The 21,506-nt window shown below is 54.4% G+C and overlaps 1 protein-coding gene across 2 annotated transcripts; it reads right to left on the reverse strand.

Annotated features, from left to right (window-relative positions):
* Window positions 1–1,000: 1,000 nt before the first annotated feature.
* Window positions 1,001–14,286, reverse strand: DPF1 (double PHD fingers 1). Of its 2 annotated transcripts, XM_079799330.1 has the most exons (12): window positions 14,140–14,286; window positions 8,358–8,518; window positions 8,160–8,267; window positions 6,681–6,808; window positions 6,351–6,440; window positions 5,894–5,972; window positions 5,561–5,692; window positions 4,595–4,645; window positions 4,384–4,503; window positions 3,269–3,381; window positions 2,341–2,422; window positions 1,001–2,194 (listed from the first exon to the last, which is right to left on the reverse strand). In XM_079799330.1, exons 1-12 carry the CDS (start codon window positions 14,280–14,282, stop codon window positions 2,124–2,126), a joined length of 1,278 nt encoding a protein of 425 aa, XP_079655456.1. In that variant the 5' UTR covers window positions 14,283–14,286; the 3' UTR covers window positions 1,001–2,123. The 2 variants fall into 2 exon arrangements, with proteins under 2 accessions (XP_079655456.1, XP_079655455.1); XM_079799329.1 differs by lacking the exon at window positions 4,595–4,645 and having other exon boundaries at window positions 14,140–14,268.
* Between the last annotated feature and the right edge of the window lie 7,220 nt (window positions 14,287–21,506).

Consider the following 21,506-nt stretch of genomic DNA (forward strand, 5'->3'; position numbering starts at 1 on the left):
AACTATGCCCTGCTTGTCCCTTCCCCGTTTGCCCGATTTCAATTTCCGCCTCATCCCCCTGTTTCTCCTACAGGCGCCATGTGGAGCCTCCCCTAGTCTCTCCCACCCCATCTCTGGCTTTCTCCTCGCCGTCTTTGAATCCCTTCCTACCTTTGGCTCTCGCACAATTTTTCTATTGTCCCATTAAATTCTTTGTGTCCTTCCCTCCCATGAAATCTCATTCATATCCCTGTGTCCTTGTCCTGAGACTTTTATCTGTCCCTGGATCCTAACTCTGTATCTCCCTCCCCAACATGTTTCTCTTCTTATTCATTTTCTCTATTTCATGCACGCTAGTTCTCTGCCTCGCCTCCTGTCTCTCCCAACATGTCTATTTTTTATTATTTCCTCTCCCACTAAATCTCCATCTCTTCTCTTCCCCCATAATTCCTGTGGCTCTCCTCATCTGTATCCCTCTCTATATATTTTGCTTCCCTCTTCTCTCTCCTGCTGTCTTTTTTTCTGATTCTCTATAAATTTGTGATTCTCGTATCTATGTCTCTCTCCTAATCACTTTTTCCTGGTTCCCTCTCCTCACCCCACCTCACCCAAATCTCAGCCTCTCTCCTAACGGTCCTGTGTCCCTATCTTTCTGTCCCCTGCTCCTTCCCCTCCGCTCTTGGCCCCATACAGGAAGTCCCAGGTGATGTACTAGGATGGGGTGCTCCAGGCACCCTGCCCTCTACCCCAGCCCAGGAGGGGCGGACCAGCTTCATCTGTTCATCCCTTCCCTTCCCCCAGCCCCCAGTTCCCCGCCTTCCTCCTCTCAGCTTTCTGCTGCAGCTGCAGTAGTCTGTTGCCAGGACAACCACAGCTGGCTGGGCGGGAGCCCCCTCCACCCCATCCCCCCTCTTCCTTCTGCCAAGGCAGTGAGGAGGTGGGACAAAGCCAGAGAAAGGCGGGGTACAGGAGGGAGCTGGAGGTAGGAGCCAGCTCCAGCTGTTAGCCTCTGTTTCTTCTCTCCCAAATGAGGCCCCAGCTCCCCTTCTTGGTGACGCCCCAAACCAGCCTGGAGAAGGAGGTAGTCGTGGCAGAGGGGTCAGGCCCAGTTTAATACACAGAACAAGTTAATTCACAGCAGAGGCAGGCAATAAAGGAGACTCATTTACAAGGGGGGAGGGGGCATGCCTGGATTGGGGGAGGCCCCCAAAATCCACAACCTCATCCACTTGCAATCTCAATTTCCCTTTTTTTTAACCCGAACAATAAACATACACAACCACAAGAAATAACCACTCCCCCTTGCTACCCTCAATATGGCCAGTAAGGGGGCAGGGGTAGCCGGGCCAGGCCGGTGGGGATCGGGGCAGGGGAGGAGGAAAAACTAGTCCATGGCAGAGTCTGTGCTTCTCATCCCAGCAGGCGCTGGGCAGGGACCCGCCTGCCCCACCAGTAACACTGGTGGTGGTGGCAGACAGGGCGGGGCTCTCAGGAAGGGGCAGGAACAGATTTCAAAGCCACAGTTCAACATCATGCAGGATCCACAGTGGGCACCAAGAGGGGGTAAGGGGTGGGCATCACCCCCATCTGCCCTGGGCAAGAGTGGGGAATGGTGCCCACCTGGGGAGGGGAGGTGGGGTTGTTGCAGCTCCAAAACTGGGGGGAGGGGTTGCCAGGCAGGAAACTGATAGAGACTGGTGCCCTGTGGACTCACTCAGCAGTGCCCCCTCGCCCAGCCAGGCCTTATAGGACTCTGTATATATTAATTTCTTTTTTCTTTTCTTTTTTTTTTAACTTTTTGCTTTTTTCTTTAGAAAAAGGCTGGGTCCAGGCCCTGGGCTGGCATCCACCACCCCTCATGCCCGCCCAGAGGCGGGGTATGGCTTTGAGGGGAGCAGAAGCCCCTGGCGCCCATTTGCCAAGGGATGGGGAAGGAGGGAGGAAGAGAGGGGAGCCCTGCTGGGCCCACCAACCCCAGGGCAAACATTCCACTTGCACAGCGGGAAGGGGGCGGCCCAGCCCCCTCTCCGGCTCCCAGCGCCCCTTCCCGCTGTGGCGCATTAAGGATGAGGAGAGAGGAGAAGAGCTCTGAGAGGCAGATGGGCAAGCACCACCCCAGAGGTCCAGGTGAGCCAGAGCCAGGCCTAGGTGAGAGTGATGTAGGCAGAGGCCTTCTCCTTCAGGTGCCGAAGACACAGGTGGCAACTCCAGCTCCCTGTGGAATGGCCAGAGGACAGGGAGTTAGGCCCAGGTCCAGAGAGGGCTGCGCAGCCCCTCCTATCCAGAGGGCAGGGTCCTCACCAGCAAGAAGACAACGTTCTAGCCCACCCACCCCAGGGTCATGCCCACCTCTGCTCTCACCTTCCGGGGGCTCCGCCATGGGAGGGCTCAGGCAGTACATGTGGTAACCCCGATCACAGTCATCACAGAACAGCAGCTGGTCCTGGGGGGGAGACCCACCCGGTTGGCACCCTGGGAGCACAGGCACTAGAGATCGGGGTGGGGGGCTGGGGCAGGGGCTAGTCACAGGGACTGGGGGAGGTGGGCCCTTCCGAAAGGACTCCCGCCCTAGCTGGTTTGGCTCAGTGGATAGAGCATGGGCCTGCGGACTGAAAGGTCCCGGGTTCGATTCCAGTCAAGGGCACGTGTCTGGGTTACAGGCTCAATCCCCAACAACGGGGGGCATGTAGAAGGCAGCCAATCAATGATTCTCTCTCATCATTGATATTTCTATCTCTCTCCCTCTCTCTTCTCTGACATCAATAAAAAGGAAGGGAGGGAGGGAGGGAGGGAGGGAGGGAGGGAGGGAGGGAGGGAGGGAGGGAGGGAGGGAGGGAGGGAGGGAGGGGCGGCTCCCAGAAGTCTGGACCATGGAATCTTTGCAAAACCCTGCTTGGCTGAGCAAAACACCCCTGAGCACTGTAAGTTGGCAATCTGTAGTGCGGGCTTCCACTGAGATGGCCCGATACCAGCTCCCAAAAGAGTGGACATGGGTTCAGGCCCCAGCTAATCCATCTCCCTAGCTGCCTGACCTTGGGCAAGTTATTCCCCTCGCTGTGAGGTGGGAACACAGGCACCTGCCTCAGAGGGTGCTGGGAGGAGTCAGAAAGATGAAAAGTATTACGTACTGGGCTCAATGAATGGCCACTAACAATAATGAAAATACAGGTTACTAGTGGTCAGCAGGGAGAGGGCTCCAGGAAAAGGCTTTAGGCCCAACCGGCCAAGGCGGAGGTGCCAGGTGGGGCGGCCAATGGGGCTATGTCCGGGGGGCCGGGGGGGCACTCACATCGTTCTCCGAGGTGCCACACAGGCTGCAGGACTTGCACTCGATGCACTGCCAGCGGTAGGTCCGAACGGCTGCCGTCATGTTCACCGTGAACTGTAAACACGAGGGGTGTCCTGGGGGCCGAGGGGCAGGGATGTGGTTAGGGGTCATCATGTCCCTGGTGACTACAGACGCGGGGGAAGAAATGACTCAGCCCTTACCCCTGGCTCATAATGATGAGTTTCTGTGGTCCATAGCCTAACCCCACCCTGCCCAAGGTGCACGGCAGCCTACTGCAAGCGGCACGACTGGCCACCGGTCTCCTACCCAGCCACCATGGCAACCGCATTCCATTACCCACAGTGCTGTGGCAACCACTTCCTACCACCCACAACACTGGGCAGCTACACTCTGTGAACTACTGTGCGGAGGGAACCACATAACGTAGCAACCACATTCTCCCAGCCACAATACCATGGCAACCACCATCCACAGTCGGGGGGCACCCCGGAGTTCCTTGCAACCCAAGCCTGTTACATAGGATGCCCCAGCGATCAAACTGTTAATAGCAATACTGTGCAGTGCCAATCGGCTAGTCCCCAAGTGCCACAACTACATTCTACCACACCCAGTTGCCATGACAACCATATTACACTACCCACAATACCATGACAACCACAATTCATTAACCACTGGGCTGCGGCAACCACTGTCTGTCACCCACAAGTCCACCATGAGAAACCACATCCATTCACCACAATTCCATGGCACCCTCTGTTACCCACAGGACCCAGGTGGTGGCAATCCATTACTCACTTATCACAGCCCACTACCCACAATGCCTTGGCAACCAGCTCTCACTACTCCCCACCAGGATAAGCACATCACTACCGGCAATGCCGAGACAACCACATCCCATTATTCCCAGAGCCTCCCCGATCCCACTCAGTTTCCCACAATCCTCAGCAATTGAGTCAACCCCACGGATTCTGGTTCTCAGTGCCATGGGACACTCTGGGTCCTCTCCCCTCTTCCCCCCGCCCCAGTCCTCATTCCTCTGCCTCCCATCCTCCAGACCTGGACTCCTGGAGTCCTCTCTCCACCCTGGCTCCCAGAAACCTCAGTGGGGGTGTCACCTGATCGCCCACAGTCGGCACAGGAGATGAGGTCCTCGGGACACCCTGTCTTCTTGGAGCCACCCAGACAGAAGTCACAGTAGCCGTTGGGGATGACGGTACCGTCGGGCCCCTTCTTGGCTGAAAGACAGCAGGTGGGGTTGCTGTGGGCAGGCAGGGGCCCCCAGTCACAGGCTGCTGCAGAAGTCGGGGGAGGGGGAGGCGTCCCTACCTGTGTGTTTCCTCTGTGCCTCAGGGACCCAGGCCAATTCTTTGTAAAACTCTGGGAGGGGGAGGGGACAGAGAGAGGGACTCTCACCACAGGCAAGGCTCCACCCTGTCCCCAGCCTCAGCTCCAGGGAGGGACCCTAGGTCCGGGCTTGGGGGAGGTGGGAAGAGAGAGTACTACCCCAAGCTGTGGCCAGTAGCAAAAGAGACTTTGGGGACCCAAATGATTCTCATCAGGATCCCCCTCCCATTTCTTTGTTGTCAAGTGGCATGTCCTTTTTATGACGTTAAAAACTGACCAATACAGCTTCAGGTAGAGGCCGCTGCTTCCCCATGCAATCACTTCGATCAGACAACCACCCCCAACCAGATCAAACATTGGGTAGATACTACTGGCCAAGATCTGGTATGAAAACATTCCCAAGGAAAACTGTGAACACAGAGACGCCTGGGTGTGCCGTGGGGGTAGAAAAAGAGACTGTCCTCTCCCACCAAGGGATGGGTGGGAAGATGGCTTCTCGGCGGACAGAACCTCCCTCCAGGCCCTCCCCCATCCTCCAGCTGGCCGGGTTGGCATGGAATTGGCATGGGTGGTCCAAGGACTCCTAGGCCACAGACCCTGCGCCTCCGCCAAAGCTTAGCAGAGAAGGGAGAAAGGGAGGCAGGGGCGGAGGGGAGTCATCTATCACCCCCCTCCCCAAGCTCTAATTGAAACAATAAATCAGACCCAGAAATATTACAGCCGGGAGAGAGGGAGAGAGAGAGAGGAGAGAGCGAGAGAGAGAGAGAGAGAGAGAGAGATGGTTGGTTGCCATGGCAACCCCAGAGCCAGCTTCCCCACGATCCGTGGGGGGAGGGGACGGCGGAGCTGGAGATTTTCCAGAAATGTCTGATGTGCCCCCTCCCTCCCAGGCTCCTAGCCCCCATTCCCAAGGCCCCTCACCAGCCCAGAGCCCGCCTGCCTGCTCACGTTTATGGTTGTTTTTCCGGTGGAAGGGCAGGGCGTGGCGCTCGGTGTTCTCCTCCCCCTCCTCCTCAGCCAGGTGGGTGTGGGTGTAGTGGTAGCTGAGCCCTGGCCGGTTCTTATACCGTTTCCCACAGACTGGAGAGCAGAGTGAGCATGGAGGGCCGGTCAGCCCTCCCAGCCCCTGCCACCTCCATTCTGGCCTCTGGGGTCACACCTCCCCCTCTGCCAGAGGCCTGAGCATCCTCCCACCAGGGTCCTGAACAGGAGGAGGTGACCAGGAGGGGGCAGGTCACTGGGCCCCTCTTGCTCTCTTTCCCTCTCTTCAGAAGGACTCACTATCACAGACATACGGCTTGTCTCGGTCCTCCAGGGAAGCGGTGTCCTGACGTTTCCGGAGACCCCCGATGCCATATGCCTGGGGGAAGAGCAGGAGTGAGGGGCCAAGAAAGGGAGGCAACCGAAAGAGTTCTCATCATTTGGGCCTGGAAGTTGAATCGCAGCTCTGCCACTTCCTTACAGTGGGCCAATTCAACTTCCCCGGGGTTGTTTCCTCTCTATCCATAGCTCAGGTATGAAGACAGTTCTAGTCTACCTTACAATCTCTGGTTTGCAGATGGTTTAATGTAGCCAAGCCTCAGCCTCCTCATCTGTGAGATGGGCATAAGATCCTCTCTCCACGCCAACCCCCCACGCTGTTCTGAGGGTTACATGAGGCCAAATCGGGGCAGGTCTGATCACTACGTCTGCTTAGTACATGGGGTCTGCTGTGAAGGGATGGGTGATGGGGAGATACCTTTCCTTTGGCCCTGTTTTTCCTCCTGGGAATATCATCCTCCAAGTCTTCCACCTCGAGATCATGCGGAAACTCCAGCAACTGCTGTTTCTGAGCACCAGAAGAAGGGAGACTGGAGTCAAGAAAATGGGGAGCACTGTTTTGTTTTGGGGGGTTCTGTGCAGAGCTGGAGATTGGGGTGGCAGGGCAAGTCAGGAGACCTTCCAAAGGGAATGGTGTTGGAAGACAAAGACTTGAGATGCCAGAGGCCCTAGGGAGCCAGGGGAGGTTTCAGAGCAAGAACGGGATATGCCAGGGCAGGAGAGCTTGGGACCCTGAGGTTGGTCCTACCTGGCAGTCCATAATGGCCTCTTCCTCCTTCAGCTCAATCTTCTTCTCCCCTGTCTCAGCACACAGGAGAGCCTCAAGGACCGGCCCTTCGGGAAGGCCGCCCTCCTTCTTCAGGGGTGCCTCACAGTCTGGGGACAAGGCCATGGGGAGGGGGGGTCAAGTGGGAAGTTGTCCCTGGAGGCTTCCTCAAACTGCCCAGGTGGGGGAACCATGTGCACTGAGGGAGAGAAGAGGCTTTCCCACTCTCAAGCAGCAGCCAATTTGAAGACTCAACTACACCTACTGAGAAGGACGCTCAGACCCTGGAGAAGACACAGCCCGACCCTCAGAATCTCTCAGACACACTCAGGAGGAGACCCCAGCCAGACCCTCACTTACACCTGGACAAATACGGAAAGATACAGATAGTCAAAGAGGATACACATGGGCATGCACAGGGGAGATACAGATCATTTGAGACAGTCAGACAAAGGAAGAGATATACCCAGACACTCAGATGTACCTAGGCACGTGGAGGAGATACATGCAGACCCTTGGATACACCCAGAGACACTTAGAAAGAGATTGTTAGACCATCAGACATAGCCAGACCCACATGGGGCAGACACGGGCAGACCCAATTCTACACCTGGCCACACATGGGGATACAGACACAGCTAGGGAGAATCACTCAGATGGACACACATAGACAATACAGACAGTCCCTCTGAGGCAGTCAGACGCACCCAGGAAGATACAGCCAGCTAGACACCTGGGCCTAATATACCTGGACCCAAACAGATCCTTGATACACCTGGACAGGGAAAAGAAACAGCCAGTGACCCTGATAGTATTAGACACATTTAGGTGATAAGGCCAGACACTCTGGTGGACCAACACACATGGGCAGAAACATACCTAATACACGAGGTACTAAGGGAAGAGAGGCATTCCAAGCATCTGGGCACTCAACGGAAAAGGCAGCCAGGCCCTGATATCACACACACACACACACACACACACACACACACACACACGGAAATCAACTTTCTAATACACTTGGGAACACCTGGAAAGAGACTCAAGACACTTAGATACACTCCACTACAAAGGCAAGAGTTACAATCAGACACTCTGATGCACCCAGACAGATTCAGGCACCCACAAGAAAAAACAGAGCCAGACATTCTGATACATCCCAGCTCACCAGGGAAGATATACAGAGGCCGGATACACCGAGACACACATAACAGACACCACTCTGCTCTCAGCTACACCTGGGCCCACATGGAAGATACCACCTGAAGCTCAGTCACTCAGGGGAAACTGGAGAATCTGTGGACTGTACCCAGGCACACACAGACAGACACACGGCCAGCCACGCAGACACTGGCCAGAAGGGAGAAGAGGTGAAGGCTCGGACACCCGCTGGCATGCCACACACTGAGCGGTGCAGGGGAGCACACGGAGGCCACCTCAGGCACAGACAGCTGCACCCACCGATCTTGTACTCGCAGGGCCGGAGTCTGGGGTCCTCCAGGATGTTGAGTCTCCGTTTCTTTCTCCAGCAGCGAGCGGGGTACGTGTAGATCTGTCCTGGAGCCAAACCTGGAGTGAAATGGGAGGTGAGACCTCGGGTTTCACGGCGGCCACCCCGCCCCGCCCCTGCCCAACCCTCCCCACCCTCCCGGCGGGTACCTGGCCCACGGTGGGTCTTCTCCATCCAGATGTAGCAGTTGTTCTGGGCCACTCCGGTCTGAGAGTCCAGGAAGGGCAGGCGCAGGCTGCGCTCGGCACACAGGCGCGCGTTGTAGCTGCGACAGTGCTCGATGGCCTCGCGGTAGAAGTCCTCGCCTAGACTGTGAGGGGCAGTGAGCAGGCCAGCAGGCGGCTGTCAGCAAGGGCAGGAGCGCCAGGTCGCCAGCATCCCTCCCCCAGCCCTCCCGTCCAGAAGGGGGGGGGGCAGAATCCTCCAACCTCACCTCTCCCCTCCTGTGGCTCCTGGACTCAGGAGCCCCCCGCCTGGGACTCAAGCAGGCCTCTAGCCAAGTAGATATACACGATACAGAAACAAACAAAAATACACCGGGCCCCATTCATATGTGCACATATCCAAACACACAACATAAAAAAAATCGCACATAGTCACACCAATTCACACACAAAGAGAGACATCCTAAGACACAAAGGAGCAACACAAATCTCACATGTGTGCACATACACATATCTACTGAAACACAAACATCCCAAGTCACAGTGTAGAAGCAGACAGATCACACATATACTAGTATCCATGCACAAGTATGCATCACATATCCAAAGACACACAACATAAATCACCCACACAAAGACACACAACATGCAAACCAGACAGATCAGACACACCATAGCACACATACACACAAACTCAAGCATCCAAACACACACACAAATGTTGAAAGAAGGAATGTTAAAGCAAACTACCCATATGCACTTACACACATGACCAGAGACACAACACAAACAAATCACATACACACACTGAAGGGCCCCCCGGGGTTTGATTCTGGGGCAAGGGCAAGTGCCTGGGTTGCAGGTTCACTTGCTCCCGGCCCCCCAGTCGCTCCCTTCCGTTGCTCCCCGCCCAGGTCCCGGCACATGTACATGTGGGACAGTAGATGTGTTTCTCTCGCATCAATGTTTCTCTCTCTCTCTCTCTCTCTCTCTCTCTCTCTCTCTCTCTCTCTCTCTCTCTCTCTCTCTCTCTCCCCCCCCCCCCCCTTTCTCTCTCCACTTCCCTCCCTCTCTATGAAAAGCAATGGGGAAAAAATACCTTCAGGTGAGGATTAACAAAGCAAAAACAAAATAACATATTCAACACAAAGACACACACATACACAACATGGATATATCTACCCATATTCACACAAAAATTTACACAGAGACACATGCACACCTACATATCCAAAGACTCGGAACACAAATGATGCACAGTTTCAAAGGAAATGTACACACACTCAGACCCAATGAAACACACATATCCCCCGAAAAAAACAGAACACAAACAAGTGACACACACTCCACATCCCAAGACAAAGGTGGTGCGGGCTTCACTCAAGTTTACCAGGGTCCCCGCACCCCACAGCCATTTTATCCTCTCCCCGACTCGGGGGTCGCAGGGGGGACATGACCCTGCCCCGAGGAGGGCTCCACACCCTCCGCTTTTCCAGGAGCATTGCGTCGACCCCAGAAACCCAGGCACACACTCGCACCCCGACGCAGCCGGGCCACGGTGACAGCCCCCAGACACCCCATCGGCCCCACCCCCAGTCGACACACACACACACACACACACACACACACACACATACACATACACACACACGCCCTGCAGACCCGCCCGCGCGCCCTCCCCACCTCCCGCCGGCCCGCATCACCTCAGGGGGCCGGGGATGACCGTGGCCATCTTGCTCCCCGGGTCCTGCCCCCAGCAGGTCCCCGCGGGTCGGTCCTCCCAGCGCACGGGCGGGCAGGCGCGGAGGCCGCCCATCCATTCATTCCCGGGGGGGCGGGAGTACGGGGGCTACAGCCAATCAGGGCGGCGGGGCGGGCCCGCCCCTGCCATGCTGGGAGTCGTAGTCCCGGCCTGGGGGCTGGCGGGATCCCGCGGGGAAAGGGGGTGCAGAGGTGGGGCCCAGGCAGCGCGCAGCCACCCACACGCGCTCACTCACACACACATCTGGTCTCACGGGCGTACACGCACACGCACACCTGGACGCACACACGGCCATTTACATAAAAATTCACATGTATACTCACCGCTTCCCACGTAGACTTACGCACACTCCAGTCCCACACCCCACATGTACTCACATGCATTTACACTACACATACTGCGGTGCCAGGAGACTCAGAGACACTACAGGTGCCCACACAAATGTCCCACCAACATCCCCGCACGCACGCAGACGTAGGCTCACCGACACCGCCCCCTCCCCACCCCCACTCCCTAGTCCCTCCTGGCTCCAGAGAAGCCTACCTGGTCGGTCCCACTGGGTCCCGCTCGAGGCTGTCCCTCTCACAGTGACCCCACCCAACCTGTTCAACCCCTTGGAAGGCCAAACAGTGGCGGTGCTAGTCAGGGACTGTAGCCACACCGCTTAGGTTCAAATCCTGGCTCTGCCACTTGGTGGCCATGTGACCTTGGGCAAATGATGTGACCTTTCTGGGCCTCAGTTTCCTCATCAGGGTGGCGCCTCATGGAATCGTTGTGAGGATTAAAGGAGTAACTGTAAGGGAAGTGTTTTAAAAGGTACCTGGCAGGTAGGAGGTGCTCAATAAATTCATCCCACAAAAAGGATCTGATATGTACGAAGATGCAAAATGGTAATATCATTACCATCATTAGAAAGAATGATGCCTGGCACATAGTAAATGCTCAATAAATGTTTTGGAATGAAGAGACAAATATACTGAGCACCCACTATGTGCTGGACATAGATCTCAGTGCTTTACAGGGCTTAACAATTTAGTCTTCGTAATAACCTTCCTGGGTGATGCTATTATTACCCCCATTTTCCAGATGAGGACTCCGAGGCACAGGGAGGTGGGAGTTACATGTCCCCGGCCCCTGGAGGCTGTCTGAAGTTGTGACTGAGGGAAGGATTCACTCACCCAGATGCCCGTGTCCCCAAGTGGGCCTTACTGCCTTCTCTTTCCCACTGTCTCTCACAATGACTCTATCCTAAGGGATCCCCAGAGCGCGAGCTGACTCACCTAGTCACACACAGTCTCTCTAGGCACACACCCACAGCCCTCGGAGTCCAAACTTTGTGTTCAGGTTCGAGCCTCCGCAGGGATGAAAACACCCACTAGGGGGCTCTCCAGCAGACAGAGGAGGCATACTAGCCTTCACCTCTTTTGTTACTTCATACCCTCAGGTCCCCCTGATGAGAGAGACCCTCTCAGGCCTCCCATCCCATGGTCACTTCTACACACACACACACACACACACACGTACACACACACACACACACACACACGTACACACACACACACACACACACACACACACACATGCACACGCACATCTAGTCTTAAACCCCTTCCGCAAACTCTCCCCGTCTGCTCCAGGTAAGGCCTTGAGGGAGGGGGTCCCTGCTTCACATCTGGCCCAGAGGTGTGACAAGGGTGAAGAATAAGATATGCTGGCAGCCCCACTCTCACTCTGGCCTCCAGGCCCCTACAGTGGCCAGTCCATATGTCCCCCGTAAGCCCTGCCCCCTGACCTGTCAGCTCAGCTCAGAGGGTGGCCCTTGCCACCTTCCTCTCTCACCTGCCACCACCCTCACAGCTCCCCAACACACCCTCTAACACTCCCCACACCTCCAGCCTCAAAAACCCAGGTTTTCTCCTTCCCCATTCCGGACTCTCAAATCAACTGTATCCATTTAGCCTTAGTGCAGACACATCACCTCCTCCCGGAGGCCCTTGTCTGCCCGCCAGCACCATTTGACCTACAGACTCAGGTGGAAACTCAGAGAGGGGTCTTCCACCCTTTTCTTACTCCTGTCGCCTTCACAGACCCCTCTCCCAGTTCTTTCCCCTCCCAAACAATCCCCTCACCCCACTCGTCCCCCACTGCTCTTTGGGAAACTGGACCACAAATGAAATCAATATTGACACCTCTACTGGTAGTCACTACATTTAGTCAGTCTCGGGCTCTGTGCTAAGTGCTCTCCGAAGATCAAACAGCCCCCTGAGGTAATAAGAACGGCCGACTCCCCAGTTCACAGAAGGTAACACTGAGGCTGGGGAAGGGGAGAACTAATGGCTCGAGCTGGGTTTGAACGCAGGCAACTCAGAACTCCTGAGGGCTGCACCCTCCAGCCGCTCACTCCCAAGGAGATTTGACTTCAGGGGGCCCTCCCTTCGCCCCTGCACAGTCCTCAGAAGGTGAGAGCAAAGGAGGGTGCTGGCACCCCCACCCAAATGCTGACTCTGGCCTCCAGGTCCCTGCAATGGGGTGCCCCACGTATCCTAGAGGTCTGAGCAGATCAGGGTGAAGAGGCCTGGATGTCTGCCTATAGATCCACCAAACACAGGAATCCGGTCCCAGCCGGTGGAAGGTATCCCTCAGGGGAGAGACGTCTACCTGTGTGTGAGACTTAGAGGGAAGCTGAAAGGAGTCCCCATCACACAACATCTCCTACTGACCCAAGCCCCACACCCGCCCTCCAAGCCTGCTTTTGCACACCGCTGAGCCACACGTGTAGGTGCGAGCCTGTGAGCCTCCGCCCACGGTCTCTCCCAACTTCTCTCCGCCAGAAACGAGAAGCAACCCGGGGCTTGAGGTCTAACACCTCCGGCGCAGCCCTGAGGGTGGGGAGCGCTCCGGGCCCCTCCCCTCTCCTCACCCCCAGCACAGGTGCTCAAGGTCAAGGCAGCGGGGGGCGCAAAGGGTTGGGGGAAGGTTGGGGGAGGTAACCCCGGCCCCCAAGTGCGGCGCCGCGGCGCTCGCCCTCGGCCCTCTCCCCGAGCCCGGAGGGAGGGGGAGGGGAGCGCGCGCTGGCCCGCGGGGGAGGGTGGGCGCCAGCGGCGCGCCTGTCACTCGGAGCACGCGGTCCCCGCCTGGGGAAGGGGGTGGGGAGCGCTGGGACCTTGGAGTTCAGGGTCCCGACGAGGGAAAGAGGCGGAGAGATCGAGGCGAGGGGAGATATGGGCGGGTGCTCGGCTCGAACCCAGACATCCTGGGTCCCAGACCCTGGGCCCAGTGGAAGCTAAGGGAAGGAGAGGGACTCGGACAGGGGGAAAGGGAGGGAATTCTCGGAGACGGAGGGCGCTCCCAGAGCCCGCTCCGGAGGCTTCCTGTCCCCGAGAGGATGGGAGAGGCTCCAGTTAGATGTGTCTGAGCGGGCAAGGGAGGACTCCCACGGTCCGGCGGACCAGGCATCGGGGCTTCTGGGTCCCCGAGACCCGAGGAGTAAACTGGGAGACAACAGGGATCTCACCGGGAATCCCCGAAACCTCAGCTCCCACCCCCGGTCGCGTGGGCCGAGAAAGAGGGAAAAAGAGAGAAAGGTGCTTTGATGAGGGGGGGGGGAAGGGGGACCCTGGAGACTGAGGTCTGGACTTGGGCGTCCGGACTCCCAGCCCCACGTCCGGGCAGGCCCGGCGCTCCCGGAGACCAGGAGGAGGAGAGATGGAGGAGGAGAAGGAAGCCCCTACCCCCACTCGGGGTGGGAACACGGCCTCCGCCACCCCCCAGCCCGCGCCACATTCCTTCACTGACAGCGACAAAGAAGGGGCTCCCCCGCGACCCTGGAGGAGCTCCCAACCCCAATCCCACGGGACACAGGGGAGTGGACCCCCCAGGGGGCATGGGGCGTGCGCTGGGGGTGGGGGGGTATTCAACTACCCTCCGCGCACTGCATCCCCCTCCCCAGCCAGGGCGGGGGAAGGGCGGGGGTTACGGAGGGACGTGGACGGCAGGGACACTCACGACTTGAGCGGGTTCTGAATGGCGGTGGCCATGGCCCGCTCGGCAGGGCCGCCTCCGGCCCGGGGCGCCGCTGCCGCCGCGCGCGGGCCCAGCCCGGCCTGAGCCGCCCGCTCTGCCGCCCAGCGCGCTACGATTTCATTCATTCTTGGGGCTGCGGCGCGAGCGGAGTGGGGCGGGCTGGGGGCGGGGCTGGACCAATCCCCGAGCCTCAGGGCGCACGACGGGACGTGGAGTCTAGGGGCGCGCAGCGGGGCCCCAAAGCACTCCTAGCCGGACTACACGTCCCAGGGGGCGTCGGGAGGATCGGGCGCCCATTGGCCGCTGGGGATACAGGGCAGGGCGGGGCTTGCCCCTGAGCATCCTTCCCTCCTCCCAGGGGTGCTCCATTCCCAGCTAGGACTCTATCCTCCAGGCACTGCGCGGGGAGGGGGGGCGGGGGGGACCGCAGGTGCCCCTGGCTTCTGGGTCTCCCCAGGGCCTGTGGACAACCGCAGGCTCTGTCCTGGATTCTTGTCTGTGCCTGCTTGTCCGGGTGTCTCTTCTGTGTAAGCCAATCTGTGAAGGGGCAGGGGTTCATCAATGCCTTTGTTCCTTTATTAAGTGTTTGCTACGTGCAAACACTCTCCTAACCACTGGGGATACAGCAGGGACCAAACAAGTCGCTGCCCTCAAGGAGCTGACCTTCTAGTAAAGAAAGAAAAACAAAACAAAGGATGAGATCATTTTAGAGAGTGGTAAGTGCTATAAGGAAAGGGGTGACTTCTCTGTGGAAGTGACATTTAAGCTGAGACCTGAGAAATTGCCAGCCATGCAATGTACAGGGAAGGGGAACACGCTTGGCATGTGCAATAATCAGTAAGAAAGCTAGTATAACTGGAGCAGTGTGAGTGGGGGGGAGACAAGCTTGGGGAGAGAGCAAGGGCCCAGATCATGTAGGGCCTTGTAGGCCATTATAAAGAAAACTAGAGGCCCGGTGCACGAAATTCATGCACTGTGGGGGGGGGGTCCCCCTCAGCCCAGCCTGCACCCTCTCCAACCTGGGACCCCTTGGGGGATGTCCGACTCCCGGGTTAGGCCCGATTCCTGGGATCGGGCCTAACCTGGGAGTCGGACATCCCTCTCACAATCCAGGACTACTGGCTCCCAACCGCTCACCTGCCTGCCTGCCTGCCTGCCTGATTGCCCCTAACCACTTCTGCCTGCCAGCCTGATCACCCCCTAACCACTCCCCTGCCAGCCTGATCAATGCCTAACTGCTCCCTTGCCAGCCCAATTGCCCCCAACTGCCATTCCCTGCTGGCCTGGTCACCCCCAACTGCCCTCCCTCCCCTACAGGCCCAGTCACCCCCAACTGCCCTCCCCTGCAGGCCCAGCCACCCCCAACTGCCCTCCCCTGCCAGCCTGGTCGCCCACAACTGCCCTCCCCTGCCAGCCTGGTCGCCTCTAACTGCCCTCCCCTGCTGGCCTGGTTGCCCCTAACTGCCCTCCCTTGCTGGCCTGATCACCCACAACGCCCTCCCCTGCCAGCCATCTCGTGGTGGCCATCTTATGACCACATGGGGTGACCATCTTGTGTGAGGGCATGACAGTAAATTTGCATATTATGTCTTTATTATATAGAACTAGAGGCTCAGTGCATGAAATTTGTGCACTGGGGGAGGGGTCCCTCAGCCCAGCTGGCCCCCTCTCACAGTCCAAGAGCCCTCAGGGGATGTCCTACTGATGGCTTAGGCCCACCCTCTTTGCAGATGATCAGGTGAAAGTGCCACCCCCATCATCCCACTGCTGCTGCCACTGCCGGCTGCTGCAGCCACCAAGGTGTTTTCATCAACACGGACTCCAGTCCCTTCACCATGAACAAATGACGACTTTCTTTAGGCATTTTCAAGATGTCTCTTTCATAGGATATGACCTTTCTTTCTTTCTTTCTTTCTTTCTTTCTTTCTTTCTTTCTTTCTTTCTTTCCCTCACCTGAGGATATTTTTCCATTGATTTTTAGAGAGCATGGAAGAGAGAGGGAAAGACAGAGAAACATCAATGTGAGAGGGACACTTCGATTGGTTGTCTCCTGCATGAACCCTGACCTGGGCCCCGGCCAGGGAGGAGCCTGTAACCTAGGTACATGCCCTTGATCAGAATTGAACCTGGACCCTGTGGTCCGCAGGCCGAGGCTCTATCCACTGAGCCAAATAGGTAGGGCAGGATGTGACATTTCTTAGCTCCTCCAGCAGTGGACCTTCATTTTTTTCCTCCAGGAGTGACGTGGGAAAACCCTAGATCACCTTCTTGGATTCTTATTACCCAAGTTACCAAGAGCACTGTGAGTGGCGTACAGGGAGCTTAGCCAACGAGCCTTCAGAAAAGGTGTTTCCTCTGCAGCTCATGTGCAGAGGCGGGACTGCTGGTGCGCTGTCTCCCAGTGAGGGTGGGTTCTCCTGTGTGTTGTGTCTCCGCTCCGAGCCTGGCCCCAGCGGCTGTCACACTGCGGCTGCTGTGGCCGGGGGTGCGCACCCCTGTGTGTTGTACTCCGCTCCAGGCCCATCTGCCTGCGCAGCCTCCTCCTGAGCCGGTCATGACTGTTATGGCATCCCAGCTAATTTGCATATTCTCTCTCTCTCTCTCTCTCTCTCTCTCTCTCTCTCTATATATATATATATATATATATATATATATATATATATATATATTGCAATCATCCTTGACTCTCTTCTTCTTTTTCACACACATACACACACACACACACACACACACACACATCAAGGCATCAGCAAATCCTGTTATCTCTACATTCACAAAATAAATCCAGGGCCCACCCACACTTTTTCTCTTCACAGCCTCCTGTCCACCATTGTCTCCCCCTGGACAGCCCCACAGCAGTCAGAGTAGACCATCTAAAACATATGGCATCACACTGCTCTCTGACTTAAGACCTCCAATGACTTCTTTCACAATTAGAATAAAGTGCAAAGCCTTCAAAGCCTTTCTTGATCCCCTCCCTAGACCCCATCACATTTCGGACCTCATCTCCTTTCTTCTTTCCCTTGACTTACTTTTCTTCAGCTACACTGGCATCCTCTCTGTCCCTGGAACATTCCAATCCTGCTTCCATCACAGGAACTTTGCACCTGCTATTTCCTCTCCTAGAATGCTCCTCCCCGTTATACCTACATGGCTTCATTCCTCTCTTTATTCAGATTTCTAATTAAAGTAGAGGCCCAGTGCACGACATTTGTGCACTGGCAGGGGGTCCCTCAGCCCAGCCTATGCCCTCTCACAGGGAGTGGGCCTAAGCCGGCAGGCAGACATCTCCCAAGGGTTCCTTAGTGCTGCAGCGGAGGTTGGGGAGGCTCCTGCCACTGCCTCTCCAGCCCTGAGCCTGGCTTCTGGCTGAGCAGCACTCCCCCTGTAGGAGTGCACTGACCAAGGGGGGCAGATCCTGCATTGAGCGTCTACCCCCTGGTGGTCAGTGCGCATCATAGCGACCGGTCATTTGATTTGCATATTAGCCTTTTATTATATAGGATGTCACTTCCTCAGAGACAATCTCAACTAAAATAGCACCCTCCATAATTCTCTGTCCTCTTAAATGCTTTATTTATCTTTCAACGCTTATCATAGTTTGTTATCATGTTATAGACCTATTTAGTTATTTCATTTATTGTCTGTCTCCACTCATTAGAATATCAGCACTTATGAGGGCAGGAACTGTTGCTCCATCCACTGCTGTCTCCCAGTGCCTAGAAAAGGGCCTGAAAAATAGTAGGTGCTCAAAAATTATTTGTTTACTAAATAAATGAATCAATTAGTCATTATGCTCTGTGTCTCTCTGCACTGTCCGGATCTGAGGCATGCAGCCAGCAGAGAGAGAGGGTAAGATGGGCTCCAGAACAACCTGCAGGGGTGGGGATGGGGCTGTAGTAAGGAAACCTTCCCAGAAGATGGTCTGGAGTTAAAAAGTAAAAAGAAGGGAAGAGGTTAATGGCATATTCACTGGTTTGTAGAGTATTGTGGTCCCCAGCCCTGAGTGGACATGCTGAGAACACAGAAGTGATATTTCTGATGGCTCCCTGACCCGGGTTCTGCCTTAAGCTCATGGTCCAGTGAGGTAACAGACCCATCACCACACAACAATAGCCCAGAGTGGGGGAAGCCAACCTAGAGGGACAGGGAGGCTCCTGGCCCAGCCTAGGGTGCCAGGGAGGGGCTTCCTGGAGGAGATTTAAGAGGAGTCTTTTTCAGTCCTGACCCGCTACCTCTCCAGACACAGGGCAAGTCCCTGTTCTGGCCTGATCCTCCTGTCACCCAAATAGTGATGTAGGAAGTCCCAACCTTAGGTCACATCTAATGCTGGAACCTAAGGATTTGGCCACTAGAGGGCAGGGTGGCCTCAGTCTTCGGCACAGGCTGCTCTTTTTTTTTTTTAATTTCTTTATTGATTAAGGTATTACATATGTGCCCTCATGCTGACTCAGAAGAGACATGTTTGGGCAGTGGGGCTTGCCAGCGGAGATAATGGTCCCCCGCCTCTGACTCCCTCCTCACCAAAGGTTCCTGTGGAATCACTAGCAGACCCTCTGTCCTAGACCCCTGGGACCTCTGAGGAAGATACTATTACCCCCTCCCCGTGCCTCTCTTCCCCGCTAATCTTCAGAGGATACAGCCTCCCCTGTGCTGAGCTATTCAGACATGACCTTCAGAAGCCTCCTTCCCAGGTGGGAAAACTGAGGCACAGGGGATGTGAGACTGGGTCACACGATACCAGGGCAACAACACTAATGATTAATAATAATAACAACAATACGGCAAGGTCCTGTTGATTTGACTCTGCCTGTGGGTCAGGACCTGTGTCGAGCTTTTACAGGATTTACATCACTGAATCATACAGACCATGCTTAGGAAGCAGGACTTGTCACCGCAATATCACCTCAGCATCAGACAAGGGAACTGAGACTCAGAGGGCAATACCCTCACTAAGAGGCCCCACCATCAGGGCAGGTAGACCTGAGATTTGAACTGAGGTCTGACTCAGACGCTTGTACCTCATGCATCCTCCCTGTGCTACTCTGAAGTGGGGGGCGTGCTGACTACCTGTGTCAGAATCCTCTTAGGCCCTCTGTGAAAATGTCATCCCTGCCCACTCACCCCAGCCCCCCAAGTCCCAGGGACTTAGGGTCTCCGAAGACAGATCCCAGAATCTGTCATTAACAGGTCCCCAAGCCTTTCTGATGAACACCAAGGCCTGAGAGTCGCTGGGTTAATGTTTGGGGACAAAGAAAGAAAGAAGAAACAAAATGCAGTTGAAGGAAAGTTCTTAAGCTCTGGGGTGGGGTGGGTGCTCCTATGGGTTGATCAGAGGCCATAGAGCCAATGGTGGGGCATGGGTTCCGCAGGCCAACTTCCTGTGTCACCCGATGGCCCTACTGGAACTTCCCAAACCTTTCTGGGATTTCATTGCCAAGCACCACTCAAACCTCTCACTCTCCTGTGGCCCTTACAATTCTGAGCTTGGGATATCCTCTCTCTCTCTCTCTCTCTCTCTCTCTCTCTCTCTCTCTCTCTTTCTCTCAAATCAATAAATTTAAAAAACTATTTTAAAAACTTCCCCCTGCTAGCTCTAATATTAACAGAATTGCAATCCCCTTCTAGGCAAGAGTGTTTATCTGAAGATAGCTAGTTATAGCATAGGCTTAGTGCAAATTGAACAATAATGACTTATGAATAGAGTAAGCTGGGAAAAGCCACCTCTTCATCCTCTAGAGCAGGCATGGGGAACCGTTTTTCTGTCAAGTGCCATTTGGATATTTATAACATCATTGGAGGGCCATACAAAACTATCAACTTAACTATTAGCCTGCTACATTTGGTCAAACATTTAATTAGCTCACCCCAAATGCCTTGGCAGGGCCAGACCAAATAATTTCATGGGCCTTCCACTAACATGGGCTGGACGTTCCCCACCCTTGCTCTAGAGAATCTAGTTATCTTATTAATGAAACTTTGGACCCATGTAAAGTGTGTGTGTTTTTCAAGTTTATGTACCTTTGTTCAGATCACTTCATGTAATTGCCGTCTCACGTAATATATTCTTTTTTTTATTATTATTGATTTCAGAGAGGGAGAGGGAAAGAGAGAGAGAGATAGAAACATCAATGATAAGAGAGAATCATTGATTGGCTCCTCCTGCATGCCCCCTACTAGGGATTGAGCCCCCAACCCAGGCATGTGTCCTGACCAGAAATTGAACCATGACCTCCTGGTTCTTAGCTCAATGCTCAACCACTGAGCCATGCCAGTTGAGCTTATGCAATATATCCTTAAAAAACAAAAACTCTATAACTCATTCTAGCCTTGCTTATTTTTTTACATCATTTTTTTCAGTTACAATTGACAAACAATATTATATTAGTTTCAGGTGTATATCATAGTGATTTGATATTATAAAACTTATTAAGTGATCATCCCAAAATATCTCATCCCCATCTGAAACAATACATAGTTATTAGAATATTATTGACTATATTCTCTATGCTATACTTTATACCTCCATGGCTACACTATAATTACTAATTTGTACTTCTGAATCCCTTCACCTTTTTCACCCATCCTCTCAATACCCCTCCCATCTGGCAACTGTCAAAATGTTCTCTGTATCTATGAGTCTGTTTCTGATCTGCTTGTTTGTTTATTTTTAGATTCAATTGTTGATAGATATGTATTTATTGCCATTTTATAGTTCATATTTTTTATTTATTTTTCTTCTTAAAGAAGACCCTTTCACATTTCATATAATACTGGTTTGGTGGTAATTAACTCCTTTAGTTTTTTCTTGTCTGGGAGGCTCTTTATCTGACCTTCAATTCTAAATGATAGCTTTGCAGGGTAGAGTAATCTTGGTTATAAGTCCTTGCTTTTCATCACTTTGAATATTCCTTGCTATTCCCTCTGGTCTGCAAAGTTTCTGTTGAGAAATCACGTGACAGTTGTGCTCCCTTGTAGGTAACTGATTGCTTTTCTCTTGCAACTTTTAAGATTCTCTCTTGTCTTTTACCTTGGGCATTTTAATTATTATATGTCTTGGTGTGGGCCTCTTTGGGTTCATCTTGTTTGGGATTCTATGTGCTTCCTGGGCTTGTATGTCTATTTCTTTCACCAGGTAAGGGAAATTTTCTGTTATTTCCTCAAATAGGTTTTCAATTTCTTGCTCCCTCTCTTTTCCTTCTGGCACACCCATGATACAAATGTTGGGATGCTTGAAGTTGTCTCAGAGATCCTTATATTATCTTCATATTTTGGGGTTCTTTTTTCTCTTTGCTGTTCTGATTGGGTGTTTTTTGCTTCCTCTTATTCCAAATCACTGATTTGATTCT

The sequence above is a fragment of the Cnephaeus nilssonii genome (assembly GCF_951640355.1).
Source record: "Cnephaeus nilssonii genome assembly, chromosome: 20".
In the NCBI taxonomy this organism is placed as follows: Eukaryota; Metazoa; Chordata; class Mammalia; order Chiroptera; family Vespertilionidae; genus Cnephaeus; species Cnephaeus nilssonii.